Genomic DNA, 26,021 nt, shown 5'->3' with positions numbered 1-26,021 from the left:
AATCTTAAAACACATGCCAACTCAACATCACCAGAGTTCAAGATCGGCACTAGCAACATAAGAAGTCTGAATGGCAAAGAAATTGAGCTAGCTAAGGAATTAGATAAGTACAAGTTTGACATAATAGGGGTGACTGAAACAAAAACGACAAAATCTGGTGATATCTTTCTGAGCAATAAATGCAAAATGTAATATTCAGGCAACGATAATCTAGGAAAATGAAGTGGTAGCCATAGTATTCAACACTAAATACGAACCTAATCTTCCTGAATGGCAGGCAGTCTCAAGTAAAGTGATGTGGGCAAATAGCAGAATGGGGAATTAGACAATGAGACTTATTTGTGCCTATGGTCCCACAGAAGGTTCTACTTGGTAGACGTGGAGGAATTTTTTGAGGCTTTAGAGAAAGCAACTGACATAATGAAAAAGGAAAAGTTAGTCCTTGTTGGGAATCTAAATAGTAGAGTAGAAAATGATTGTTGGGCATACAAAAATATTTTGGGAAAATTTGGAGAAAAGAGCAAAGCTAATAACAATAGCAAATACCTGTGGTATTTCTGCGGAGGAAATGGGCTGGTTATTACTAACACAATTTTTAAGCATAAAAATGTGCAGAATACACATGGAGAGAAGAGGCAAGGAATAAAAAAAAAGTCTCATTGACTATGTTATTGTTGATAGTGATGTTTTCTCCCTAGTGCAGGACACCAGAGTGTACAGAGGATTTGAAATTGGCAGTGATCACTATTAAGTCTTGAGCAGGATAAAATTGAATTTCATATTGAAAAGAAGAACATAAAAGAAAGTTTTAAGTGAATAGAGGTTGAGCAGCACTCAGATATGAATTGTAGATTAAAATACACAAACATTATTCAAGAAAAAATGAAAGCGTTTCAGAACATTAGATTCAGTTGAAGATGAATTTGAAGTTGAACTGAATTTGGAGATTCAGTTACAAGCACTGAAGAAAATACTGTCTGATTCAACCAGAGAGGCATGTGGTAAGGTTGCCTGCAAGGATAGAAATCAGAACTCTATGGTAGACACAGGAAGTTAAAGAGGCAGTGAAAGAAAAGCAGAAGGCATATCAAACGATCCCAGCAAATAAATCAGCTTGTGCTCTTAGAGAATACAGAGATAAATGAAAGAGAGCTAAACACTGTATAAAACTAGATAAACAAAAGTCATGGGAAGACTTTGCTAACAATATAGAAAATAAATATCAAGAAGGTAGCAAGATATTCTGGAGGTTGTTGAAGAAGCTCAGAAATGCACGAAGGAGTGCTGAAAAGGAATTAGAGATGATAAATGTGACATGAAAACTGGAGAAAAAGATATCCTTGAAGTATAGAGAAATTACTTTGAAAAATTGTTAAATGAAACAAGCACTGGTAAAAAACACTCAACATGCATGCAGTGTCAGAAACAAATATCCATATTTGAAGTAGAAAAAGCCATCAAAGGCTTGAAATGTGGAAAGGCAGCAGGAGTGCTCAAGTATGGAGGTATAAAAGAATTACAGTTGGTGCACTGCATAGTTCAGAAGGCCTGGACAGAGGGATGAATTCCCAATAATTGGAGTAGAGCTCTCATAGTACCCATATATAAAAAGGAAAATAAAACTGAATGTGAGAATTACAGAGGTATTTCCCACTGAGTGTTCCTGGTAAGATTTATGCAAGTATACTTGAGAAACGGTTGAGAAGAATTGTGGAAGAAAAGCTTGGTGAAGAACAAGCTGGATTAACGCCAAATAGGGGCTGTCAGGATCAGATCTTCACTTTACGACAAATAGTCGAGAAAGCATGGGAATACAACGAAGATCTGTATTTAAGTTTTGTCGATTTGGAAAAGGCATATAACAAGGTGCCAAGAGAGAAGCTATTCAATACGCTGCAGTTATATGGTGTCAATGGGGCATTATATCAAGTAATACTTAGTCTTTATTTGAGTTGTAAGTCAGCAGTTAGAATTGAAGGAAATACAGGAAGATGGTTTAATGTTAATTTTGGTATCAGAAAAGGATCTACATTATCCCCTCTGTTATTCATTATCTATATGGATCATATTAAGAAGGTAAATGGTATTAAACCTGATATCAAAATTGGAGATGTTAATGTCAGCTCTTTGCTTTATGCAGATGTCATTCTAAATAAATCCGCTACAAGTCTGCAAGATTCCCTGACTAAAGTGAATAACTGTTGTAATAGATATGGTATGAAGGTCAGCAATAACAAGACAAAGTCATTGAAAAATAGGCTGAAACATTGAAATATCAACTGCATTGTGAATGGAGAACCTTTAGAACAAGTAAAACATTTCAGCTACTTAGGCACGATTTTTAGTGAAGATGGTAAATTAAATATGGAAATAACCAACAGAATCAATAAAGTTGGTATGGTAGGAAGTCAACTGAATAAATTTATATGGAATAATAGAGAAATAAGCCAAAACACTAAATTAAATGTATACAAGACAGTATTTAATCCAATTTTAACTTATGGATCTGAGAGCTGGGTCAGAATTAAAACACTTGACCAAAGACTAGAGACTGCAGATATGAGGGCCCTGAGAAAGATCAGGGGGCATGAACAGATGACATCAATGGCAATATCATATTAAAAACGAGGATATTGGGAAAGAACGTGACATTGTCAGCATCCAGGATTGCGTTAGCAGATATAATCTCTGACAGGAATTTGATAATAATGATGACGATTATGATGATGGTATGTTATCTGCTCGCGATGCTTTACCTGTTATGATTTGAGTTATTGCTTTAGTAATTTTTATTTTTGTTATTTCTTTCAAATTCTTATCCAATGATGCATTTTGTCCATATAACTGTATGCTCAGGTTGCCAACTGTCGTTTCTTGAAATTTCTCTGAGAAGAATTCCACTCATCTATTTATCTGTTGTTTTTCATTTAATAATAGTTCATCATAATAATCATCATCATCAAATTCCCGTCATGTACTCTCAAGTGGTGTACAGAATATGATAGTACTGCATGAATAATTTACATCATTACTAACTTCCTATCTACAATTTACCTCCAAATCAGTCTGTTACTTGTCAAGACTCCAACATTAATAGATCTTATTTTTCTATCTTCTAAGGTACTTTTTATTTTTTATCAATCCACCTATATCTTGGTCTTCCTCTGGGTCGTTTTCCTACCAACCTGGCAGAGAACACTTGTTTTGCTAATCTGTTCTCGCCCATTCTTTTTAGGTGACCATATCACCTGAGATTAGCTCTGCTAACGCATTCCTGTATGCTGACAATGTCAAGTTCTTTCCTAATATCCTCGTTTTTAATATGATGTTGCCATTGATGCCATCTGTTAATGCCTCTAATCTTTCTCAGGACTCTCGTATCCGTGGTAGCAGAGCTAATCTCATATCTGAGATTAGCTCTGCTAACGCATTCCTGTATGCTGACAATGTCAAGTTCTTTCCTAATATCCTCATTTTTAATATGATGTTGCCATTGATGCTATCTGTTAATGCCTCTAATCTTTTTCAGGACTCTCATATCCGTGGTCTCTAGTCTTTGGTCAAGTGTTTTACTTCTGAACGAGCTCCCAGATCCATACGTTAAAACTGGTTTGAACACTGTCTTGTATACAGCTAATTAATGTTCCAACTAATTTCTCTCTTATTCCATATGAATTTATTCAATTGACTTCTTAACATACCAGCTTTGTTGATTCTGTTGTCTATTTCCATATTTAATTTACCATCTTCACTAAAAATCGTGCCTAAGTTGCTTTACTTATTCCATAGGTTCTCCGTTCACAACACAGTTGACATTTTCAACGATTCTGCCTATTTTCATTGTCTTTGTCTTTTTATTGCTGACCTTTATACCATATCTATTACAACAGTTATTCAATTTAATCAAGGAATCTTGCAGACTTGTAATCGATTTATTTAGAAATATAACATCATCCACATAAAGCAAAGAGCTGAGATTAATATCTCCAATTCTGATATCATGTTTAATACCACTTTCCTTCATAATGTGATCCATATAGATAATGAATAACAGAGGGGATAATGTACATTCTTGTCTCACACCAGATTTATCATTAAACCATCTTCCTGTACTTCCTTCAATTCTAACTGCTGACTTACAACTCAAATAAAGACTAAGTATTGCTTGATATAATGCTCCATTGACACCATATAACTGTAGTGTATTGAATAGTTTCTCTCTTGGCACCTTGTCGTATGCCTTTTCCAGATCGACAAAACTTAAATATAGATTTTTGTTATATTCCCATGATTTCTCAATTATTTTTCATAAAGTGAAGATCTGATCCTGACAGCCTCTATTTGGCATGAATCCAGCTTGTTCTTCACCAAGCGTTTCTTCCACAAATCTTCTCAAACGTTTTTTAACTATACTTGCATAAATCTTACCAGGAACACTCAGTAGGTATATACCTCTGTAATTCTCACATTGTTTTATTTCCCCTTTACATATGGGTACTATTGAGAGCTTGACTCCAATCATCCGGAATTCGTTCCTCTGTCCAGGCCTTCTAAACTATGCAGTGCAGCTACTGGAAAACTCTTATACCTCATTTTGATTATTCTATACTTCAGCATTTCTGGTCGAATATCATCTACTCCTGCTGCCTTTCCACATTTCAGGCTTTTGATGGCTTTTTCTAATTCAAGTATGGATATGATTTTTGACTGCATACCTAGCCAGTGTTTTTTACTTCTGTGCTATCATTACTGCTTGTTCCATTTAGCAATTTTTCAAAATAATTACTCCATACTTCAAGGATATCTTTTTCTCCTGTCTTATTGTCACCTTTATCATCTCTAATTCCTTTTACAGCACTCTTTCCTCCATTTCTGAGCTTCTTCAACAACCTCCAAAATATTTTGAAACCTTCTTGATATTTATTTTCTATGTGATAACATACCAGGCAATATTATATTCCTTACAAAATGAGATATTGCAGAAAGAAGAGTGGCCTAAGGAATGAAATACTGAATTACTGGTGAAATTCCCCAAAAAAGGGAACCTATCTTAATGCAAAAATTAGAGAGGCATAACATTGCTGAGTGTTATAAGCAAAATACCAGCAAGGATAATATTAGAAAGAATCAAAAGAGAAATAGAAAAACAACTAAGACCAGAACAGGCAGGATTTAGAGCCAACAGATCATGCACTGGCAAATTTTTTTTTTACGAATTATCATAGAACAATCATTGGAATGGCAGGCAAGCTTATATTTAAATTTTATCAATTTTGAACAAGCTTTCGACAGTATAAACAGATCTTCTCTATGGAAACTATTTAGACATTATGGACTCTCAGAAATAATCATAAGAATAATTAAGAAAATGTATGAAGAATTTGAAATTAAAGTAATGCATGGAAATACCCTCTCAGAACCATTGAAAACAAAGACAGGAGGAAGGCAAGGTTATATACTCTCTCCTACTATGTTTGTAATTATCATAGAATGGAGGGGGGGGGTTGAGGAAAGTATCACATGGAAATACAGGATTACAATGGTTACTTCAAAACCAACTGCATGATCTAGATATTGCAGATGACATCTGCTTACTTTCCCAGAAACACCAACATATAGGTGTTTCTGAGACCAAAAAACAACAAGACTTGTAGAAACAGCCAAAAAAGTGGTCTTAGGATAAATAAAACAATGTTGATGAAAATAAATGCAAAGCAAAATAAACAAATAATAATAGAAGAAACACTGCTTAAAGAAGTAGAACAGTTTATATACCTTGGTTCAACAGTATTAATAAAAGGAGGAACTACTGAAGATATAAATAGAAGGAAACAGCTGGCTTATTCAACTTTCAACCAACTTAGAAATATTTGGAAAAACAAGAATTTGTCTATAAAAAACTAAAATGAGAATATTTTACTCAAATGTAAAAGCAATACTATGTATGGACAGAAATGTGGATTTTAAACAAAAAGGCAGTTGACAATGTCCAGGTCTTCCTGAACAAGTGTTTAAGAATGATATCAGGAATATATTTGGCAAAACAAATATCAAATGAAGAACTATGGCAGAGAACAAACCAGAAAACCCATGATTCAACAGATACATGAAAGAAAATGGATGTCGTTGGGGCATGTGCTGAGGAAAGAATATAAAACAATAGTAAAACAGGCTCTAGATTGGAACCCACAGATTAAAAGGAGACAGGGAAAGCCAAGAGAAACATGGAAAAGAACAATACTGAAAGAAATAGCAAATATTAATAAAAACTGGAACCAAATAAAAACAGTGTCTAGTGTAAAATGGTGGTGGAAGAACTATGCTTCCAGGTGGAGTGAAGAAGATTAAGTAAAGTAAGTAAAATCTTAGTGCTAAGATGAGGGACCATGAGATGGCAGTACTTGTCAACCGCCTCTCTTTACCAGATGCCATGTATAATTAGTGATGGTCTTGAGCCAGCTATCTCTGATTGGCTCTACTGGTGCAGACTGAACTGTCCCCCTCAGTCACCAAAAGTTAGATAGGACTAAAAACGGCCTTGCCTATTCCCTATAGAGGAATAAAAGGCATTAGCTGATAGTTGAGGTAAGTTTAATTTAATTTGTAACCACGTGAAAAAAACTTTCTACATGGTATGTCGGTTATGGAGTTGCAGATAAAGGAAGGATAATCAACAGGTGAATAAATATTTTTACCTAACATCAAGGAATTTTTCTTTGTGAGATCTTTGTTAAAAGTTTGGGTTTATTCAACACCACAGCATCCAGTAATGCAAAAACAATGGAAACAGTGTGCTGGAAGTTTAAACCTCATTCAAATATCAGAAAGATTGCACACAGAGTTCATATTAATTAACTTTTTTTTTGTTTGTTTGGAATGTTTTTAAAATCAAAGAGCATTAATGATAATATGAATTATGAGTGAACTAACCTCAGAATCAATTGCTGCTTTTATTCTGTTTTTTGATTCCAATTCATCAGTTTTCTTAACACTGCTGTTTTGCTTTCTTTCAGTACTGAGAATCTTCTTATCAATCGTTCTTAATGAATTTCCAGCAGCATTTCTTCTTGCATTACTTGTACTAATGGTGCTACTTTTTCTTCGGATTAAATCTAAAAACCCATCTTCATCAATTTGCTTGATGGCTAATTTATTAGCCTAGGGAGGGAGGGAGATAGAAAGAAATAATTTGTTAAATTATTATATTTTCCCTCTGAAATTTAAGATGCATGAGTGTAAACAAAATTTTGACATCTAAGTTACTTTGGAACATATTTCCTTTGTATAGGACACCACCTCAAAAAAAGTTTTAATTTTTTTTTAAGTAGAATTAAAAGTAAGCAACAGAAGAAAAAACAACTTTAACATATGTCAGACAACCATTTGTAACAAATAATGGTGTGTTATAAATTCAGTAAAAACTGACAAAAGTTATATTTACTTATGTCTGCAATCTAATTATATCCTTACCTGATGTTTCAATCTTCATATCGAGGTCACACACACAAAGACAAGCTATATGTAGTATGCTAAAATAACACTAATTTGGCCAACTGTTAACACTGCTGACCTCACCTTTGGTGGGAGGAACCCTACTAGAAAAGCTGTTATCTACGTGGCAAGAGATTATTAACAGATAATTAAAACAGAAAAACAGTATTAGTGGCCAATATATACAATAAGAGCTGAAATTATTGCCCACCGTCCTGAAGTAAGGGATTTTTAGGCCACCATTATTGTTTAGATTAGGAGAGTTGATCAAGGGCTGCCTTAAATTTGCATTACACCACATTTTGGTATGATGTAAAGACATTCAAGTGCAGTGTTAAGAGTGCAGTCAAAGCGATCCTGAATTACCAAAATTGTTAATTCAGATGTGTCATTTGATTTCTTTTTTTTTTTTCCAGATTGGAATCAAGCATCTTGTTTTACCAATATAAGATAACTTATAAGTGCACTGGATTCAGTACACCCCACATATTCATATTGAAAAACATATTCAACTTGAGTTGAATGTTTTTCAATTTTGTAGAATGTTTAAAGGGGCACTGTTGTTATTGTGTAGCATTCTATTTACTTTTCCTGATATCCCTTTGCATGAAATTTCTAAGCTAACATTTCAGAAAAGGCAACTAGCAATAGTTTAAGTAGTAATATTCGAAATTTTTTTTAAGAAAAAAAAAAAAAAAAAAAAACTACTGAACTTTTTTTTGCATAAATATAAATAATTTTATATGGTGAAAATACAACATGAAATGTATTTGTAGAACTTCAAATAATTTCAGCAAACAGATAAACAACTGAGTGCAGATTGCAAAGAATTGGTCTGGCATTTCAAACCAATATTGTTGCTTTATTTCTTTTGTCAAAATGGTAAAATGAAGTAATGAGATTTTGAATACTGTCTCTAAAAACTTTAAGGGGTGCTTAAGGGTCAAAGCTGTATAACTGAGAGGAGACTTCCACATAGCCTTTAAAGGAATGCAGGGAACCGACTAGGGCTTCTGACCTAATGTCCAATCCTCACCTTCTCTTGGTGCACCCTGTTGGGTATCTACTTGGATACTGAACGAATGAGAATGGGCTGGCAATTTGGGATTTAGCTACTAAATTGTATTCTTATTGGTTAAACCAAAATAAAAAAAAATGATGGTATAACATGACAAAATTTCATGCCGGCTGGGACTTCACCTGGATTAACACTTTCATTGCCAAGCTGAAAATTGGAATTTCGCGTGGTGGCCAAATTTTTTTTTATTTAGTCAGCGACGTCCACGAGATAACGAATGATCAGCTGTTTGGTGAGAACTCGAGATCGCGTGATATCGTTCATTGCCAAGCTGAAAATTGGAATTTCGTGTGGTGGCCAACTTTTTTTTATTATTTTATTTAGTTATCGATGTCCACGAGATAACGCGTGATAGGTCGGACGGTGAGAACTCGCATCACGCGATATCGCGTGTTTGGCAATGAACATGTTAAACAAGGCCCGCGTTGTTTTTGCCAGCCAGGGAACCAGGGCGAACAGTGAAAAGTCAGCTACTGGAACAAATCTGAAAACACACCCCAACTCAACATCACCAGAGTTAAAGATCGATACTACCAATATAACAAGCCTGAATGGCAAAGAAATAGAGCTAGCTGAGGAATTAGATAAGTACCAGATCGACATAATAGGGGTGACTGAAACAAAAAAGACAAAAACTGGTGAGATCTTTCTGAGCAATAAATACAAAATGTTATATTCAGGCAATGATAATCAAGGAAAAGAAGGAGTAGCCATAGTATTCAACACAAAATACATGGCTAATCTTCTTGAATGGCAGTCAGTCTCAAGTAGAGTACTGTGGGCAAATATGAGAATGGGGAACTGGACAACGAGACTTATTTGTGTCTATGGTCCCACAGAAGGTTCTACTAAGGTAGAAGTGGAGGAATTTTTTAAGGCTTTAGAAAAAGCAAGTGACACAATGAAAAAGGAAAAGTTAGTCCTTGTTGGTGATTTAAATAGCAGAGTAGGAAATGATTGTCAGGCATACAGAAATATTTTGGGAAAATTTGGAGAAAAGAGCAAAGCTAATAATAATGGCAAATATCTGTTGGATTTCTGCTCAGGATATGGATGTGCACAAATTCACATGGAGAGAAGAAGCAAGGAATAAGAAAAGTCTCATTGACTATGTTATTGTTGATAGTGATGTTTTCTCCCTGGTGCAGGACAGCAGAGTGTACAGAGGATTTGAAATTGGAAGTGATCACTATTTAGTCTTGAGCTGGATAAAATTAAATTTTACATTGAAAAGAATAACATGTAAGAAAGTTTTAAAGCGAATAAAAGTTCAGCAGCTCTCAGATGTGAACTGTAGACTAAAATGCACAAAGATTATCGAAGAAAAATGAAAGCATTTGAGAACAGAAATCAAACCTTGGAGATTCAGTGGCAAGCCTTCAAGAAAGCAAGCACTGATTGATTCAGCTTGAGAGACATGTTGTGAAGTTGTCTGCAAGGATAGAAAAATTAGAACTCCATGGTGGACTCATGAAGTTAAAGAGGCAGTGAAGGAAAAGAAGAAAGCATATCAAAAGTTCCTGGCAAATAAGTCAGCTTGTGCTCTTAGAGAATACAGAGACAATTGTAAGAAAGCTAAACACTGTGTAAAACTAGCTAAACAAAAGTCATGGGAGGATTTAGCAAGAATATAGAAAATAAATATCAAGAAGGTGGCAAAATATTCTGGAGGTTGTTGAAGAAGCTTAAGAATGGAGGAAAGAGTGCTGTAAAAGGAGTTAGAGATGATAAAGGAGACATGAAAACAGGAGAAAAAGATATCCTTGAAGTATGGAGTAATTATTACTTTGAAAAACTGCTAAATGAAACAAGCAGTGATGACAGCACAGTGGTAAAAAACAATGACCAGGCTTGCAGTCAGGCATATCCATACTTGAAGTAGAAAAAGCCATCAAAGGCTTGAAATGTGGAAAAGCAGCAGGAGTAGATGATATTCGAACAGAAATGCTGAAGTATGGTGGTATAAGAGTCTTACAGTGGCTGCACTGCATAGTTCAGAAAGCCTGGTCAGAGGGACAAATTCCCGATGATTGGAGTAGGCATAGTACCCATATATAAAAAGGAAAATAAAACTGAATGTGAGAATTACAGAGGTATTTCCCTACTGAGTGTTCCTGGCAAGATCTAAGCAAGTATACTTGAGAAACGGTTGAGAAGAATTGTGGAAGAAAAGCTTGGTGAAGAACAACCTAGATTCAGGCGAAATAGAGGCTGTCAGGATCAGCTCTTCACTTTACGACAAATAGTTGAGAAAGCATGGGAATATAACAAAGATCTGTATTTAAGCTTTGTCGATCTGGAAAAGGCATGTGACAAGGTGCCAAGAGAGAAGCTATTCAATACACTACAGCTATATGGTGTCATTGGGGCATTATATCAAGCAATACTTAGTCTTTATTTGAGCTGTAAGTCAGCAGTTAGAACTGAAGGAAGTACAGGAAGGTGGTTTAATGTTAAATCTGGTGTGAGACAATGATGTACATTATCCCCTCTGTTATTCATTATCTATATGGATCACATTATGAAGGAAAGTGGTATTAAACATAATATCAAAATTGGAGATGTTAATGATAGCTCTTTGCTTTATGCGGATGATATTATACTTCTAAATAAATCTGCTACAAGTCTGCAAGATTCTCTGAATAAATTGAATAACTGTTGTAATAGATATGGTATGAAGGTCAGCAATAAAAAGACAAAGACAATGAAAATAATCAGAATCGTTGAAAATGTCAACTGTGTTGTGGAGAACTTGTGGAATAAGTAAAACATTTCAGCTACTTAGGCACGATTTTTAGTGAAGATGGTAAATTAAATATAGAAATAGACAATAGAATCAGCAAAACCGGTATGGTGGGAAGTCAATTGAATAAATTCATATGGAATAAGAAGAAATTAGTCAGAACACTAAATTAGCTGTATGCAAGACAGTGTTCAAACCAGTTTTAAGTTATGGATCTGAGAGTTGGGTCAGAAGTAAAACATAACCAAAGACTAGAGACTGCAGATATGAGAGTCCTGAGAAAGATTATAGGCGTGAGCAGATGGCATCAATGGTAATATCATATTAAAAATGAGGTTATTAGGAAAGAACTTGACATTGTCAGCATCCAGGAATGCGTTAGCAGAGCTAATCTCAGGTGGTATGGTCACTTAAACAGAATGGGCAAGGAAAGATTAGCAAAACAAGTGTTCTCTGCCAGGTCGGCAGCAAAACGACTGAGAGGAAGATCAAGATATAGGTGGATTGATACAGTACAAAGTGCCCTAGACGATAGAAATATAAGATCTGATAATGTTGGAATCTTGACAAGTAACAGACTGATTTGGAGGAAAATTGTAGATAGGAAGTTAGTAATGATGTAATTTTTTTCATGTAGTACTATCATATCCTGTACACCTTGAGGGTACATGGCAGGAATTTGATAATGATGATGATGATGAAAACTTTAAAACTAGCAGAAAATTAGACAGAATATTTAGTTAGTTATAATTCAGTTCCAGGAGTGGAGAGAGAGAGAGAGAGATGTAATTGGAAATCTTCAAAATGAGCATAAATTTTGAATCAATCTGTATAGCATATTTCATATATTTTCCCTATATCATATCTACAGTGGTTATGCACTGGATATTATTGGAATGTGCATTCTACAAAAAAAGTAAAAATAAAATCAGCTGTTGTAATTTTAAGCAAAACTAAAACTTCTCTACAGTGCTGTACTTTCACCTACTCTCTCTCTCTCTCTCCCTCCTGTACATAAATGACTTTCTCTCACTGACCTTCAAATGCTATCTATAGCTTTCCTAAATGCAGTACATGCCGTCCTGCTCTCCATTTGACAAACTTTGCAGTACACAATTATTTGTATCTTCAAGATTATCCATAACAAAGCCACAAATTCTGATCTTGCTATTTTTTGGTGGGATGAGGATAACCTCGTGAACTTCAATGCTACTGAAGAGCAGTCCTGTATTATTTGCTGAAAGAAAGATCTCAATTCACTTTCTCTTATGTTTGATAATATCCAGATCTTCAAACATGATCAGATTTCTCTTCTTGAGCTGAGTTATGTGCCTCTAGCTATTCCTTGGTGCAAACACATCTCAGGCATAACCTCTTCAGTCTCAAGAAGAATTAGCAAAAATTATGAGAAGTAATGTCTTGAGTGTCTTTTTCCACTTGAGACACTATCTCATACCTATACAACGGCTTCCAAATCCAACCAACTAAGGAATACTGATCAAATGTTGAAAGTGGTGCACAAAGTATGTTAAGTACAAAGAAAGCCTGACCCTACCAAAAGAGGAAAATCTAATTTATATCTCCTCTCTGACACACAGATTAGCTTTAATCACTTTCTCTTAAAGATTCTTCTGTTTTTATCTATTCAACAGGTATTTTCGTGGACAATGTTCTGCTAAAATGGCCACCATCCTTCCACTACTTTCTTACTAAGAACATGAGCAGCTGCTGGTCAATGTCCATTTTCTGTACAGCTTTGAACTTCTCAAAGCCACTTCTTTTCTATTACTGCCTGATTGGCTACTGGTGGAGACTGAACTGTCCCCCTCAGTCTCCAAAAGTTAGATAGGACTAAAAACGGCCTTGCCTATTCCCTATAGAGGAAGAAAGTTTATTGGAGCAGACCAATACATTCCTTCTTCCCACTCTTCAACTGTTGTGCCTTCCCATCTTGATTTTTTTTTTTTTTCCGTTGCTGATTTTCATGTCAAATTACTGTGGAGGCTGTTATTCAATTTAGTTAAAGACTTCTGGAGACGTTCAATGGATTTGTTAAGAAGTAGAAAATCTGCATAAAACAAAGTGCTAAAATTCGTTATCTCCAATTCTATATCAGGTTTAATGCCACCTTTTTTTAATGATGATGAATAAAAGTGGAGATAGTGTACCCTTTTATTACACCTAGTCTCATACAAACCACATTCTATACTTTGTATAATTTTAACTATTGACTTACAATTTAAATGTATATTATCTATTCCTCAGAATAATGTTCCATTTAGTCCATATAATTGTAGCATTCTGAACAGATTTTCTCTTGGCACTCTGTAATTTGCTTTTTCCAGATCTGAAAACTGAAATACAGATCCTTGTTACATTCCTATGATTTTTCAACTAGTTGTCATAAAGTGAAGATAAGATCTTGAAATCTTCTATTTGGCCTGAACCAACCTTGTTCTCCTACATGTTTCACTTCCATAAATTTTTCTTAATCTCCTTTCAAATATATTGCTTGGAAGAAGTCAATGGACACCAGTGTGAGGAACAAACATTTATGGTGTCCCTCTTAATAAGATGTAGGACCTTCTCGCTGCAATGACTGCAGCAATCCTATAGGGCATACTTTCCACAAGCATACAATAGCGATCAATGGTAATTAGGAAACATTCTGCCTGTAGGCATGTAATGGGGTCTTGGACTGTTGTGGGGTGGGCATCCCTTGACCTCAGTTCAACCCACAGATGTTCAATAGGATTGAGATCAGGTCTCTGTGGAGGTCAGTCAAGTGTGGTGATGTTCATGTCCCCAAACCTTGCAGTTACAGCAGCAGCCTTATGACACAGTTCATTGTCTTTCTGAAAGAGAATGATCAGTTCTGTAGAAACACCACAAAGTAGGAAGCATTGCACTGTCAAGAATGTTCGGATACCTCTTGGAGTTCAATGTTTGTGGCACCACAAACAGAGGGCTGCAGGAAAAACAGCACCATACCATCACATTGCTATCTACAAATTTCATAGTTGGGTTATGCAATCTGGTAACAGATGTTTACTGGACATCTGCCACACCCGTCCACCTGAGTAGAGGGTGTAGCGTGATTCAACGCTCCATAACACACACAGCTTTCCAAGCTTCACATCTCACTGTAAATGCTCTTTGCACTACTGAAGATGATGCAGCATGTTAGTTCAGGTAATATGAAGCTTGCATGTTGCGATCCTACTATGGAAACCCATGTTGTGAGCCTCAGATCTGAATGTTGTGCAGATCCATGTTCCAGTCACTACTTTTAACTCTGTATTCAACATGTCAGCCAACTAATGGCGATTTTTACATATTATCCTTTGTAGCATCCTATGGTCACATTCCATGAGCGTGGTGGGTTGTCCAGTGAGGGTAGCATTTGCAGTTGACTTCCTGCACTCCATCTCAGTATATCACTAATTGTTGATTGGATGGCCCAATTTGTCAAGAATTTGCCAAACAGACAGGCCTGCAACATAGCATCCTATGACAATATCTCTTTCACACTCTGTCAGTTCCCTTTTTTTGCAGGCATTTCACCTAGACACAGTTGCATTGATTTGGGAGCATCATATTCCTACAATTTATATCAGCTAGAAGCATGACTTGTTACACGGTATAATGCACCTTGCCCATGTTGTCTTCTGTTGATGGTGTGTCATGGTGTGTCTGTTGACTTCTTTCCAAGTAATGTATGCCTGCATAAATTTTACCTGAAACTCAGCTGGGAAATTTCTCTGTAATTTTAAGATATAGCTTTATTTCCCTTTTTTTTCCAGATGGATACTATGAGAGCTATATTCTAGTTCTCTGGAATTTGATTCTATGACCAGGCCTGAATTATGCAGTGTACTCACTGTAAAACTTATTACTCCATATTTGAACATTTCTGGTTGCATATTTACTCCAGCTAACTTCTTACATTTCAGGTTTTTAATGCTTTTTTCCTATCTCAAGTATTATGCACTTCTGACTGCATTCCTCTTTAATGTTTTCTACCACTGTGCTTCACTGCTTGCTTCATTTAGCAATCTTTCAAAGAACTTACTACAGACATATAGAATATCTTTATCTTCAGTTCTCATGTCACCATATATTGCTTTCATAGCACTCTTTCTTCTATTTCTAAGCTTTTCAATAATCTCTAGAACATTCTGCCACTTTTATGATATTTATTTTATATATTCTTACTGAAATATTTCCAAGACTTTTTTTCAGCTACTTTTACACACTGGTTTGCTTGCTTACATTTTTTTTCTGTATTCTCTCAGAGCATATGCCGATTTCCTTGCTAGGAACTTTCGATATACTTTCTTCATTTCCAGCACTGCCTCTCCACTTCTTGAGTCAGTTTCTATGGCTGAATGAATACTTTCTTCAGAATCTGTTACTGAGCATTCAAGGTTCAAGTGTTGTTTTCAAATCTCTTAATTTTTCTTCCAATAATATTTATTATTAAGAGAGCTTCAGGGAGTCAGATACTCATCGAGGGAGGCCACATACTACACACACCAGCTATCATACTTATTCTTGAATTCATTCACACTGTTTGCACTCACAACATCCAAAGGCAATCCATTCCAATCACACCACCCTATGAGAGAAAAATCTGGCCCTCACCCCCTTCTTAGCAGCATTCATTCTTAGCTTCCAAGGATGCCCACTTATCCTTTCCCCATCCTCCATAAATTTAATTTATGGAGGATGGGGAAATACAGGATTTTAATTATTTTTAATTTTTATATTGATTTTAATTTTAATCTTTATATTGAAGGACTATGTAAGTGATGACTAGTCTGTATCCTGGTTTAGAAATCCATCAAATGCTAATTACTATTATTAACTTTGTCCAAATTTTCCAAAAACATTTATGTATGCCTGGGTTTCATTTCCTACTCTACAATTAGACCTCCAACAAGGACTAGCTTACCCATTTTCTCTAAATCAGGTGCTTTCTCTAATTACTAGAAAATCCCTCCCATCCATTGTAAGACCATGTACAGTTTCATTTGTATTATTCATTTTCCAATTTTCCTGCTAATGAAGTTTATCTTCGTATTTGGTGATAAATGATATCACTACATCTTCCTTTTCTTGAATGTATGATCTTATATTATTTAGCAGGATCTCCAGACACTTAGTCATCATCTCAGTAACTCCAATTGCATTCATGTGGTACTTCTCTAGTTCTTTTGTCTGACTTTTACATTGATACTTCTAATAGTGATTGTGTCTATCTTCAATTCTGCTGAAGTTGAGTTTGTGAAATAAAGGAAATGATATTTAAATTATTCCATCTGTGCTATCATCTCTTTTCTAAACATACCAATCTGAGTGACAGACATATTAGTTTTAACACAAGACTTATCAGAATAAGGTATGCTTTGTGTAGTTATACGATTATTACATCATAAAAAATAAACGTTTTTTTATAAAATGAATTAATTCTAAAGCACACCAACCATCTAAGATATCAAAATCCACCATAAAAAAGAAACTGTACAATTACAGCTTTAAAGTAAAGACGACACAATGAAAAAGGAAAAGTAAGTTGGTCCTTGTTGGGGATCTAAATAGCAGAGTAGGAAATGATTGTGAGACATACAAAAATATTTTGGGAAAATTTGGAGAAAAGAGCAAAGCTAATAATAATGGCAAATATCTGTTGGATTTTTGCTCAGAACATGGACTGGTTATTACTAACACCATGTTCCAACATAAAAATGTGCACAAATTCACATGGAGAGAAGAGGCAAGAAATAAGAAAAATCTCATTGACTATGTTATTGTTGATAGTGATGTTTTCTTCCTGGTGCAGGCCACCAGAGTGTACAGAGGATTTGAAATTGGAAGCGATCACTATTTAGTCATGAGCTGGATAAAATTGAATTCATATTGAAAAGAATAACATGTAAGAAAGTTTTAAAGCGAATAAAAGTTGAGCAGCTCTCAGATGTGAACTGTAGACTAAAATACGCAAAGATTATTGAAGAAAAAATGAAAGAGTTTGAGAACAGGAATCAAACCTTGGAGATTCAGTGGCAAACTCTGAAGAAAACATTGATTTATTCTGCCAGAGAGATATGTGGTGAGGTTGTCTGCAAGGATAAAAAAATCAGAACTCCCTGGTGGACACAGGAAGTTAAAGAGGCAGTGAAGGAAAAGAAGAAAGCATATCAAAAGTTCATGGCAAATAAGTCAGCTTGTGCATTTAGAGAATACAGAGACAAATGCAAGAATGCTAAACACTGTGCTAACATGGGAGGACTTTGGCAAGAACATAGAAAAATAAATATCAAGAAGGTGGTAAGATATTCTGGAGGTTGTTGAAGAAGCTTAGGAATGGAGGAAAGAGTGCTGTAAAAGGAGTTAGAGATGATAAAAGTGAAATGAAAATGGGAGAAAAAATATCCTCGAAGTATGGAGTAATTACTTTGAAAGGCTGGTAAATGAAACAAGCAGTGACGACAGCACAGTGGTAAAAAACACTGACCAGGCATGCAGTCAGGAATACATATCCATACTTGAAGTAGAAAAAGCCATCAAAGGCTTGAAATGTGGAAAGGCAGCAGGAGTAGATGATATTTGACCAGAAATGCTGAAGTATGGTGGTATGAGTCTTACAGTGGCTGCACTGATAGTTCAGAAAGCCTGGACAGAGGGACGAATTCCCGATGATTGGAGTGGAACTCTCATAGTACCCATATATACAAAAAGGGAAATAAAACTGAATGTGAGAATTACAGAGGTATTTCCCTAATGAGTGTTCCAGGCAAGATGCCAGTATACTTGAGAAACGGTTGAGAAGAATTGTGGAAGAAAAGCTTGGTGAAGAACAAGCTGGATTCAGGCCAAATAGAGGCTGTCAGGATCAGATCTTCCCTTTACGACAAATAGTCGAGAACGCACAGGAATATAACAGAGATCTGTATTTAAGTTTTGTCAATTTGGAAAAGGCATATGACAAGGTGCGCAGAGAGAAGCTATTCAATACGCTACAATTATATGGTGTCAATGGGACATTATATCAAACAATACTTTGTCTTTATTTGAGTTGCAAGTCAACAGTTAGAATTGAAGGAAGTACAGGAAGATGGTTTAATGTTAAATCTGGTGTGAGACAAGAATGTACATTATCCCCTCTGTTATTCATTATCTATATGGATCACATTATGAAGGAAAGTGGTATTAAACATGATATCAAAATTGGAGATGTTAATGTCAGCTCAATGCTTTATGCAGATGATGTTATTGTTCTAAATAAATCCGCTACAAGTCTGCAAGATTCTCTGACTAAATTGAATAACTGTTGTAATAGATATGGTATGAAGGTCAGCATTAAAAAGACAAAGACAATGAAAATAGGAAGAATCATTGAAAATGTCAACTGTGTTGTGAATGGAGAACCTGTGGAACAAGTAAAACATTTCAGCTACTTAGGCGCGATTTTCACTGAAGATGGTAAATTAAATATGGTGGGAAGTCAATTGAATAAATTCATATGGAATAAGAGAGAAATTACTCGGAACACTAAATTAGCTGTATACAAGACAGTGTTCAGATCAGTTTTAGCTTATGGATCTGAGAGCTGGGTCAGAAGTAAAACACTTGACCAAAGACTAGATACCACAGATATGAGAGTCCTGAGAAAGATTATAGGCATGAACAGATGGCATCAATGGCAATATCATATTAAAAAACGAGGATATTAGGAAAGAACTTGACATTGTCACCATCCAGGAATGCATTAGTAGAGCTAATCTCAGGTGGTATGGTCACTTAAACAGAATGGGCGAAGAAAGATTAGCAAAACAAGTGTTTGTTAATATTTAATGAATTTATCCTATATATATTGTGCCATTGTTATTTATAATGTGTATTATAAATAATATTTCATTTACTAACAATTATTTTTATTTTTGACTCCGAGTGTCCCTATATGTTATTATATTTGCACAAAGAGTTCACTCCAATTGGTGCAATGACTTTAACTCACTCTTTCAGAATCCAACTAATCATTGACTCAACACCAAGTACAAAATAAACACATTTAATAAAACTTAAAACAACATATATACACTTCTAGTAAAAATACATAACTATAAATACAGATTAAATGGATCCAAGGCCTTATTTAAAAAATACAAACTTACTCTTAAGACAAAACACTTTTTCTTTCACAAATCACAAAAAAATGTTTATAGTCTTTTTCTCTTCCTGTTAAGGCTCTTTTCCAGAAGTTACAAGATTCTGTACTTCATTTTCTTAGGATCCCTTTAAAATTCCTTTTTACTGCCTCACACAAAACAAAATCAAGTTCCTTCCTACTTGAATATATCTTGGCCAGTTTATAAAAACTTAGTTTCAAGATTTCCCTTTTCTTTACTTATTCCTTCTTGAAACATATTATTTCCACCATTCCTTTTTCGGAATACAATATGAAATTTCCTTTTAATTGCCGCACACAAAAAATCAAGTTCCTCCCAACTTGAATATTCCTCGGCCAGTTTATAAAAGCTTAGTTTCAAGATTTCCTTTTTCTTCTGTACTTATTCTTTCTTGAAACATATTATTTCCACTATTCCTTTTTCGGAATACAATATGAAATTTCCTTTTAACTGCCGCACACAAAAAATCAAGTTCCTCCCAACTTGAATATTCCTCGGCCAGTGTTCTAAAAAACTTTCCGAATGCTCTCTTGTTTACCACTGTAACTTGGATATGCAACGCTTTCTTGTCAGCTGTCAATCAAACATCAAGTTCACTCCGGGAGCATGCGCACTCCACAACGTCAGAAACTACGCATTGTAAAAATATGGCTGACTCGCTGTATCCACCAGCGCTGAAGAAAGTCTTTCATAAACACAAAATTCAACACTCAAAAACACAACAAACTTTCTTATAATTAATACAAATAATCAATTAAGTAAGTACTTCAATATTTTTACTTCTTTACATATTACTTCTAACATAATATTTTCATAACGAGCACATCACAAGTGCAGACACTGCGTGTATGAAAACAAAAACTAACAAGCAAAATTAATACGTAAAAATATTCAGAATTTTTAATATGATTATTTTTACATCAGTTTCATTTTTCTGTAAAAAAAAAATTTTTTTTTTTTTTTTAAATTTTTTTTATATTTAACCTACGTCTAAACAAAATTTTAATATTTATTTCAAGATCGTTATATTTTAAGTTCTAATCTAATTATCTAATCATTATGTATATCTTCTGAATCACTAGTTTCAGAATCATCTGACACTAGAGATAATTCTGAACTTTCTTCTTCCAAATTAGTATACTTAAAAATTTCATTTTTATACCTTTCAAACACTTCATTTAAACTACTTGAATGATGTCCTAAATCTATAGAATCATCACTATCAGAATCAGTTTCTACAGGTTTTTTGTGATTCTATAAGTTTCTGGGATTCCTTATCCTTACTAACTAAATTTGAGGTATCTTTAACTTCCCTTTTCTTATTTAATCCTATATTTATCAACCTATGAAATTCCGCTATACTTTCATCAATATTAGAATCAATTTGATTATCATTATTCCCACATTGTACATCATCTGAAATGTGTGTCTTGGGAATTCTAAAATTTCTTGTATTTTGGTTCACTTTACCAAAGTTTAATTTTTTCTTTCGCTGCATATTTGAAGTATGAATATTAGATCTATTCCCTTTCCTATCATTTAACTTTGAATAAGATTCACAATTAGTATTAGGAAAACTACATTCATCCTTCAATATTTTATTCATATTATCACCTAAAGTAACTAAATTTTTATTTCCCAAAAAGTACCTTTTTAATCTATCAGAATGTACATTTAAAATTTTACTAGGATTATTGACATCTTGAATTCTAAAATTCACAGGAGAAAAATTGTCTAAAATTCTAAATGGACCTAAGGCTTTCTTTCCTAATTTCCCAACTCTTTTAATACTAGATTTATCATCTAACAATACTAAATCACCTGGTACAAAAGATTTATATTTTCTAAAGCGATTTATATACTGTCTAGTTTTCTGAGCACTTAATTTACTTATCTCACCTACTAGTCTATGAGTAGTGGAAAACTTATCTATTACTAATTCTAAATATTCATTTATATCACTGTATCCTGTATTTGGAATAACTGAAACAAGTTCATTAGGAAAAACTGGATCAAAACCATATAATGCAAAAGATGGTTTTTCCTTGATAGCAGAATGAAAAGCAGACCTACATGCAAATAATGTTTGAGAGATATGTGTATCCCAATCATTCATTTTGGTGTTTGCCAACTTTGAAAGTATTTGCTTTATGTTTCTATTTAGTCTTTCACACATACCATTACATTGCGGATGATAAGGTGTTGTAAAAATCTTCTTAACATTAAGCAATTTACATAACTGTAATAATAGTTCAGATGTGAAATTTGCTCCTTGATCTGAAAGTAAGGTCTGAGGAGTTCCATATCTACAAACTATCATATTTAAAAACTTTCTTGCAATAGTTTTTGCAGATTGGTCTTTCATTGATACTGCTTCAGGAAATCTAGTTAGCATATCTATGACTACTAGAATATACCTATTTCCTTTTTTAGTAATTGGTAGAGGACCTACTACATCAATAGCAACAGCTTGAAATGGTCTAGTTGGAATTGGAAATGGTTGTAAAGGAGCTTTTCCTCTAAAAGGGGATCTTATTTGGCATTTATGGCATGACTTGACATACGTGAGTATATCACTCTTCATACCTTTCCAGATGTAACGATCCTTTATTCTTTCCAAAGTTCTAGAAAACCCTTGGTGTCCTGCTAAGTCAGAATCATGGAAAGTATACATAATCCAAGGAATCATTTCAGTTGGTGCCAATATTTTCACCTTCAACTTTCCATCTTCCATTTGTCTAGATAAGAGTAACCCATCTTTATCTAAATACAAGTTATCCAGATTGAAAAATGTATCTAGTTGAGTTTCCTCTTTCAATACTGCTTCATAAATAGTTTTTAGTATGGGATCATCCTTCTGAGCTTGGATAATCTTATCCTTTTCCCAAATTTGTGTATTAGGATCCTTATTCTTTAGAGTTTCAATATTAAATACTTGATCAATATCATTAGTATCTAGAAAAACTTCAGGAGACTGCTCTAATTTTCCACTGTCACCTGATTTCCTATCCAAACAGCATTCTACTCCACACAATGATACTGTATTATCAACAAAATTACACACAAACCCATGACGTTTCAGAAAATCAATTCCAAATATTATTTGTACATTTGGATTTGAAGATTCTGGAAGAACAATTAATGAATGAGAAACTTTCAATGGAAAGCAAGGAATTGAAATAAAGCCATTGATTTGCTTATAAGCTGAAATTTCAGATTCAAATATTCCTTTTAACTTAATTGGATTGCTTAAAACTGAAATATCATTTGGTATTAGAGATTTAATTTTGTTAAATAAGGCTATAAGAAATGAGTGAAATGTGTGCACCTGTGTCAAGTAAGATATCACAAGGTACATCTTCAATAAATCCTTGTAATACTGTTAAAGGATTACTTTCATTAGCATAAGGAGCTAATGCTACATCAAACTTTCCTTTATGGTTATAGCTGTCTTTGGCTTTACCCATGTTTAGTGAATAGTTTGACATTTCTGTCCTTGCCAGTATAATATTGGAATAATAACTAATTCCAGATTTACTTTTATTCTCTGATTTCTTATTTTGAAAACAAGATCTATCTCTAACATAACAATCTTTAGCAAAATGACCCTGTTTATTGCATCTAAAACATTTTGGAATGTATCTCCTATGAGATGCTTTATTCCTGTTAATGCTATCAGATTTACAAGAAAAAGATTGATTATCTGTAAGATTTTTGGATATTGATAAATCCGACATCATCTTAAATAGAAGTTCCTGTCCTTGTACTATGGGTCTCTGTTGTCTTTCTATTTCTTCACTCAGAAATGTTTTCAGTTCCTCATATTTTTCCAAATCATGTAATTTTACCCTGGAATCAGATTCTGGAATATCTTTAGTAAAATTCACAGAAGTTTCCTTAGACTTTTTCTTTTTATTTTCAGCTTTACCCTTTTGAAGCTTTTCTTCTCTCATTTTATTAGTACCCACAATGCTAGAAGAATGAGTTTGATTATGCTGAAAAGAATTTATTTGCTTATTGCTTGAGGAATAAAAAATATCTCTTAATCTTTCTTCCTTTTCTTTCACAAGCTCAAAACATTGTTCAAGATTTCTAACTTTTTTCTTATACGCTGTTTCTTTTAAATTATCCTTGAGGCCAAGCCTAAATTGATTAAAGAGCAACCATTCTAAAGAGGATTTCTCTTCAGATGAAATATTTAATCCATGAGCAATGGTCCACAATCTATGATAATATTCAGAAACAGATTCCTTATTACCTTGGATACACTGTTGAATCTTCCAAATGTTAGGCCCTAATTCTCTTACATTTGAAAATTCTGATATTAGCAAACTTTTAAAGGTTGCATAATTGTCAGTATCTCGTAGTAAAGGAGATGTATTTAAAAATGTTTTGGCTTTTCCCAACAATTTATTACGAAGTATAATTAACAAGTGAAAATCTGACCAATTTCCTAAATCTTTAATTTTTTCTGCATACTTAAAAAATGTTTCTATGCTTTCACTACTATCACCTGAGAAAGAAGGTATTACTAAGGTTGGATTTATTAACCTAAAAAATTCTTCATCATTAACTGAAGGAACTTTACTACTAATATTACTATTTTCTGTAGCCATTTTTTTTTTTGATTTGAGTCAAGATTTGCCTTTTGGATTCTAAAATAGTTTAGTCATAACCAATTATCCTGTCGTCGACTGCGCCATTATTAATATTTAATGAATTTATCCTATATATATTGTGCCATTGTTATTTATAATGTGTATTATAAATAATATTTCATTTACTAACAATTATTTTTATTTTTGACTCCGAGTGTCCCTATATGTTATTATATTTGCACAAAGAGTTCACTCCAATTGGTGCAATGACTTTAACTCACTCTTTCAGAATCCAACTAATCATTGACTCAACACCAAGTACAAAATAAACACATTTAATAAAACTTAAAACAACATATATACACTTCTAGTAAAAATACATAACTATAAATACAGATTAAATGGATCCAAGGCCTTATTTAAAAAATACAAACTTACTCTTAAGACAAAACACTTTTTCTTTCACAAATCACAAAAAAATGTTTATAGTCTTTTTCTCTTCCTGTTAAGGCTCTTTTCCAGAAGTTACAAGATTCTGTACTTCATTTTCTTAGGATCCCTTTAAAATTCCTTTTTACTGCCTCACACAAAACAAAATCAAGTTCCTTCCTACTTGAATATATCTTGGCCAGTTTATAAAAACTTAGTTTCAAGATTTCCCTTTTCTTTACTTATTCCTTCTTGAAACATATTATTTCCACCATTCCTTTTTCGGAATACAATATGAAATTTCCTTTTAATTGCCGCACACAAAAAATCAAGTTCCTCCCAACTTGAATATTCCTCGGCCAGTTTATAAAAGCTTAGTTTCAAGATTTCCTTTTTCTTCTGTACTTATTCTTTCTTGAAACATATTATTTCCACTATTCCTTTTTCGGAATACAATATGAAATTTCCTTTTAACTGCCGCACACAAAAAATCAAGTTCCTCCCAACTTGAATATTCCTCGGCCAGTGTTCTAAAAAACTTTCCGAATGCTCTCTTGTTTACCACTGTAACTTGGATATGCAACGCTTTCTTGTCAGCTGTCAATCAAACATCAAGTTCACTCCGGGAGCATGCGCACTCCACAACGTCAGAAACTACGCATTGTAAAAATATGGCTGACTCGCTGTATCCACCAGCGCTGAAGAAAGTCTTTCATAAACACAAAATTCAACACTCAAAAACACAACAAACTTTCTTATAATTAATACAAATAATCAATTAAGTAAGTACTTCAATATTTTTACTTCTTTACATATTACTTCTAACATAATATTTTCATAACGAGCACATCACAAGTGCAGACACTGCGTGTATGAAAACAAAAACTAACAAGCAAAATTAATACGTAAAAATATTCAGAATTTTTAATATGATTATTTTTACATGTTCTCTGTCAGGTTGGAAGCAAAACGACCCAGAGGAAGACCAAGATATAGGTGGATTGATACGGTACAAAGTGCCTTAGACGATAGAAACATAAGATCTGATAATGTTGGAGTCTTGACAAGTAACAGACTGATTTGGAAGAAAATTGTAGATAGGAAGTTAGTAATTATGTTATTTTTTTCATGTAGTACTATCATATCCTGTACACCCCTTGAGGGTACATGGCAGGAATTTGATGATGATAAAGTAAAGATATAAAAAAGGGCACCAACAAAAGTAGTTTTAGAAATTGACATCCTGTGTTATTGGTCTTTCAGGTTTTATTTCACATAATTTTGAAGAATAGCCAATTAGTATTAAGTATAATAATAAAAGGTACTATTAATGTCATGCATGCTCAGAGTCCTAACCAGAACTAAATTCTAATAAGAAAAACCACTCAGAGAATCTTGTAGCTTTTATGAACATACCTGCTCTTAATGACCATGTATGCTTAACTCCAAATTTTACAAGTCTGCCCTCCAAAACAAGTTATATTAAATTA

The 26,021-nt window shown here is 34.0% G+C and overlaps 1 protein-coding gene across 2 annotated transcripts in view; it reads right to left on the bottom strand.

Annotated features, from left to right (window-relative positions):
* Window positions 1–26,021, bottom strand: part of Gnf1 (germ line transcription factor 1) — a 406,700-nt gene that overhangs the window by 208,763 nt on the left and 171,916 nt on the right. For both annotated transcript variants that reach the window (XM_090411514.1, XM_090411513.1), the window contains one exon: window positions 6,931–7,158. In XM_090411514.1, coding sequence (XP_090267640.1) covers window positions 6,931–7,158 — 228 coding nt within the window. The remainder of the gene's footprint in view (window positions 1–6,930; window positions 7,159–26,021) is intronic.

This window comes from Typopeltis vanoorti, chromosome 21 (genome assembly GCF_054136105.1).
Source record: "Typopeltis vanoorti isolate ZY-2024b chromosome 21, IOZ_Tvanoo_1.0, whole genome shotgun sequence".
Taxonomy (NCBI): domain Eukaryota; kingdom Metazoa; phylum Arthropoda; class Arachnida; order Uropygi; family Thelyphonidae; genus Typopeltis; species Typopeltis vanoorti.
This window is presented reverse-complemented; position numbering and strand designations above follow the sequence as displayed.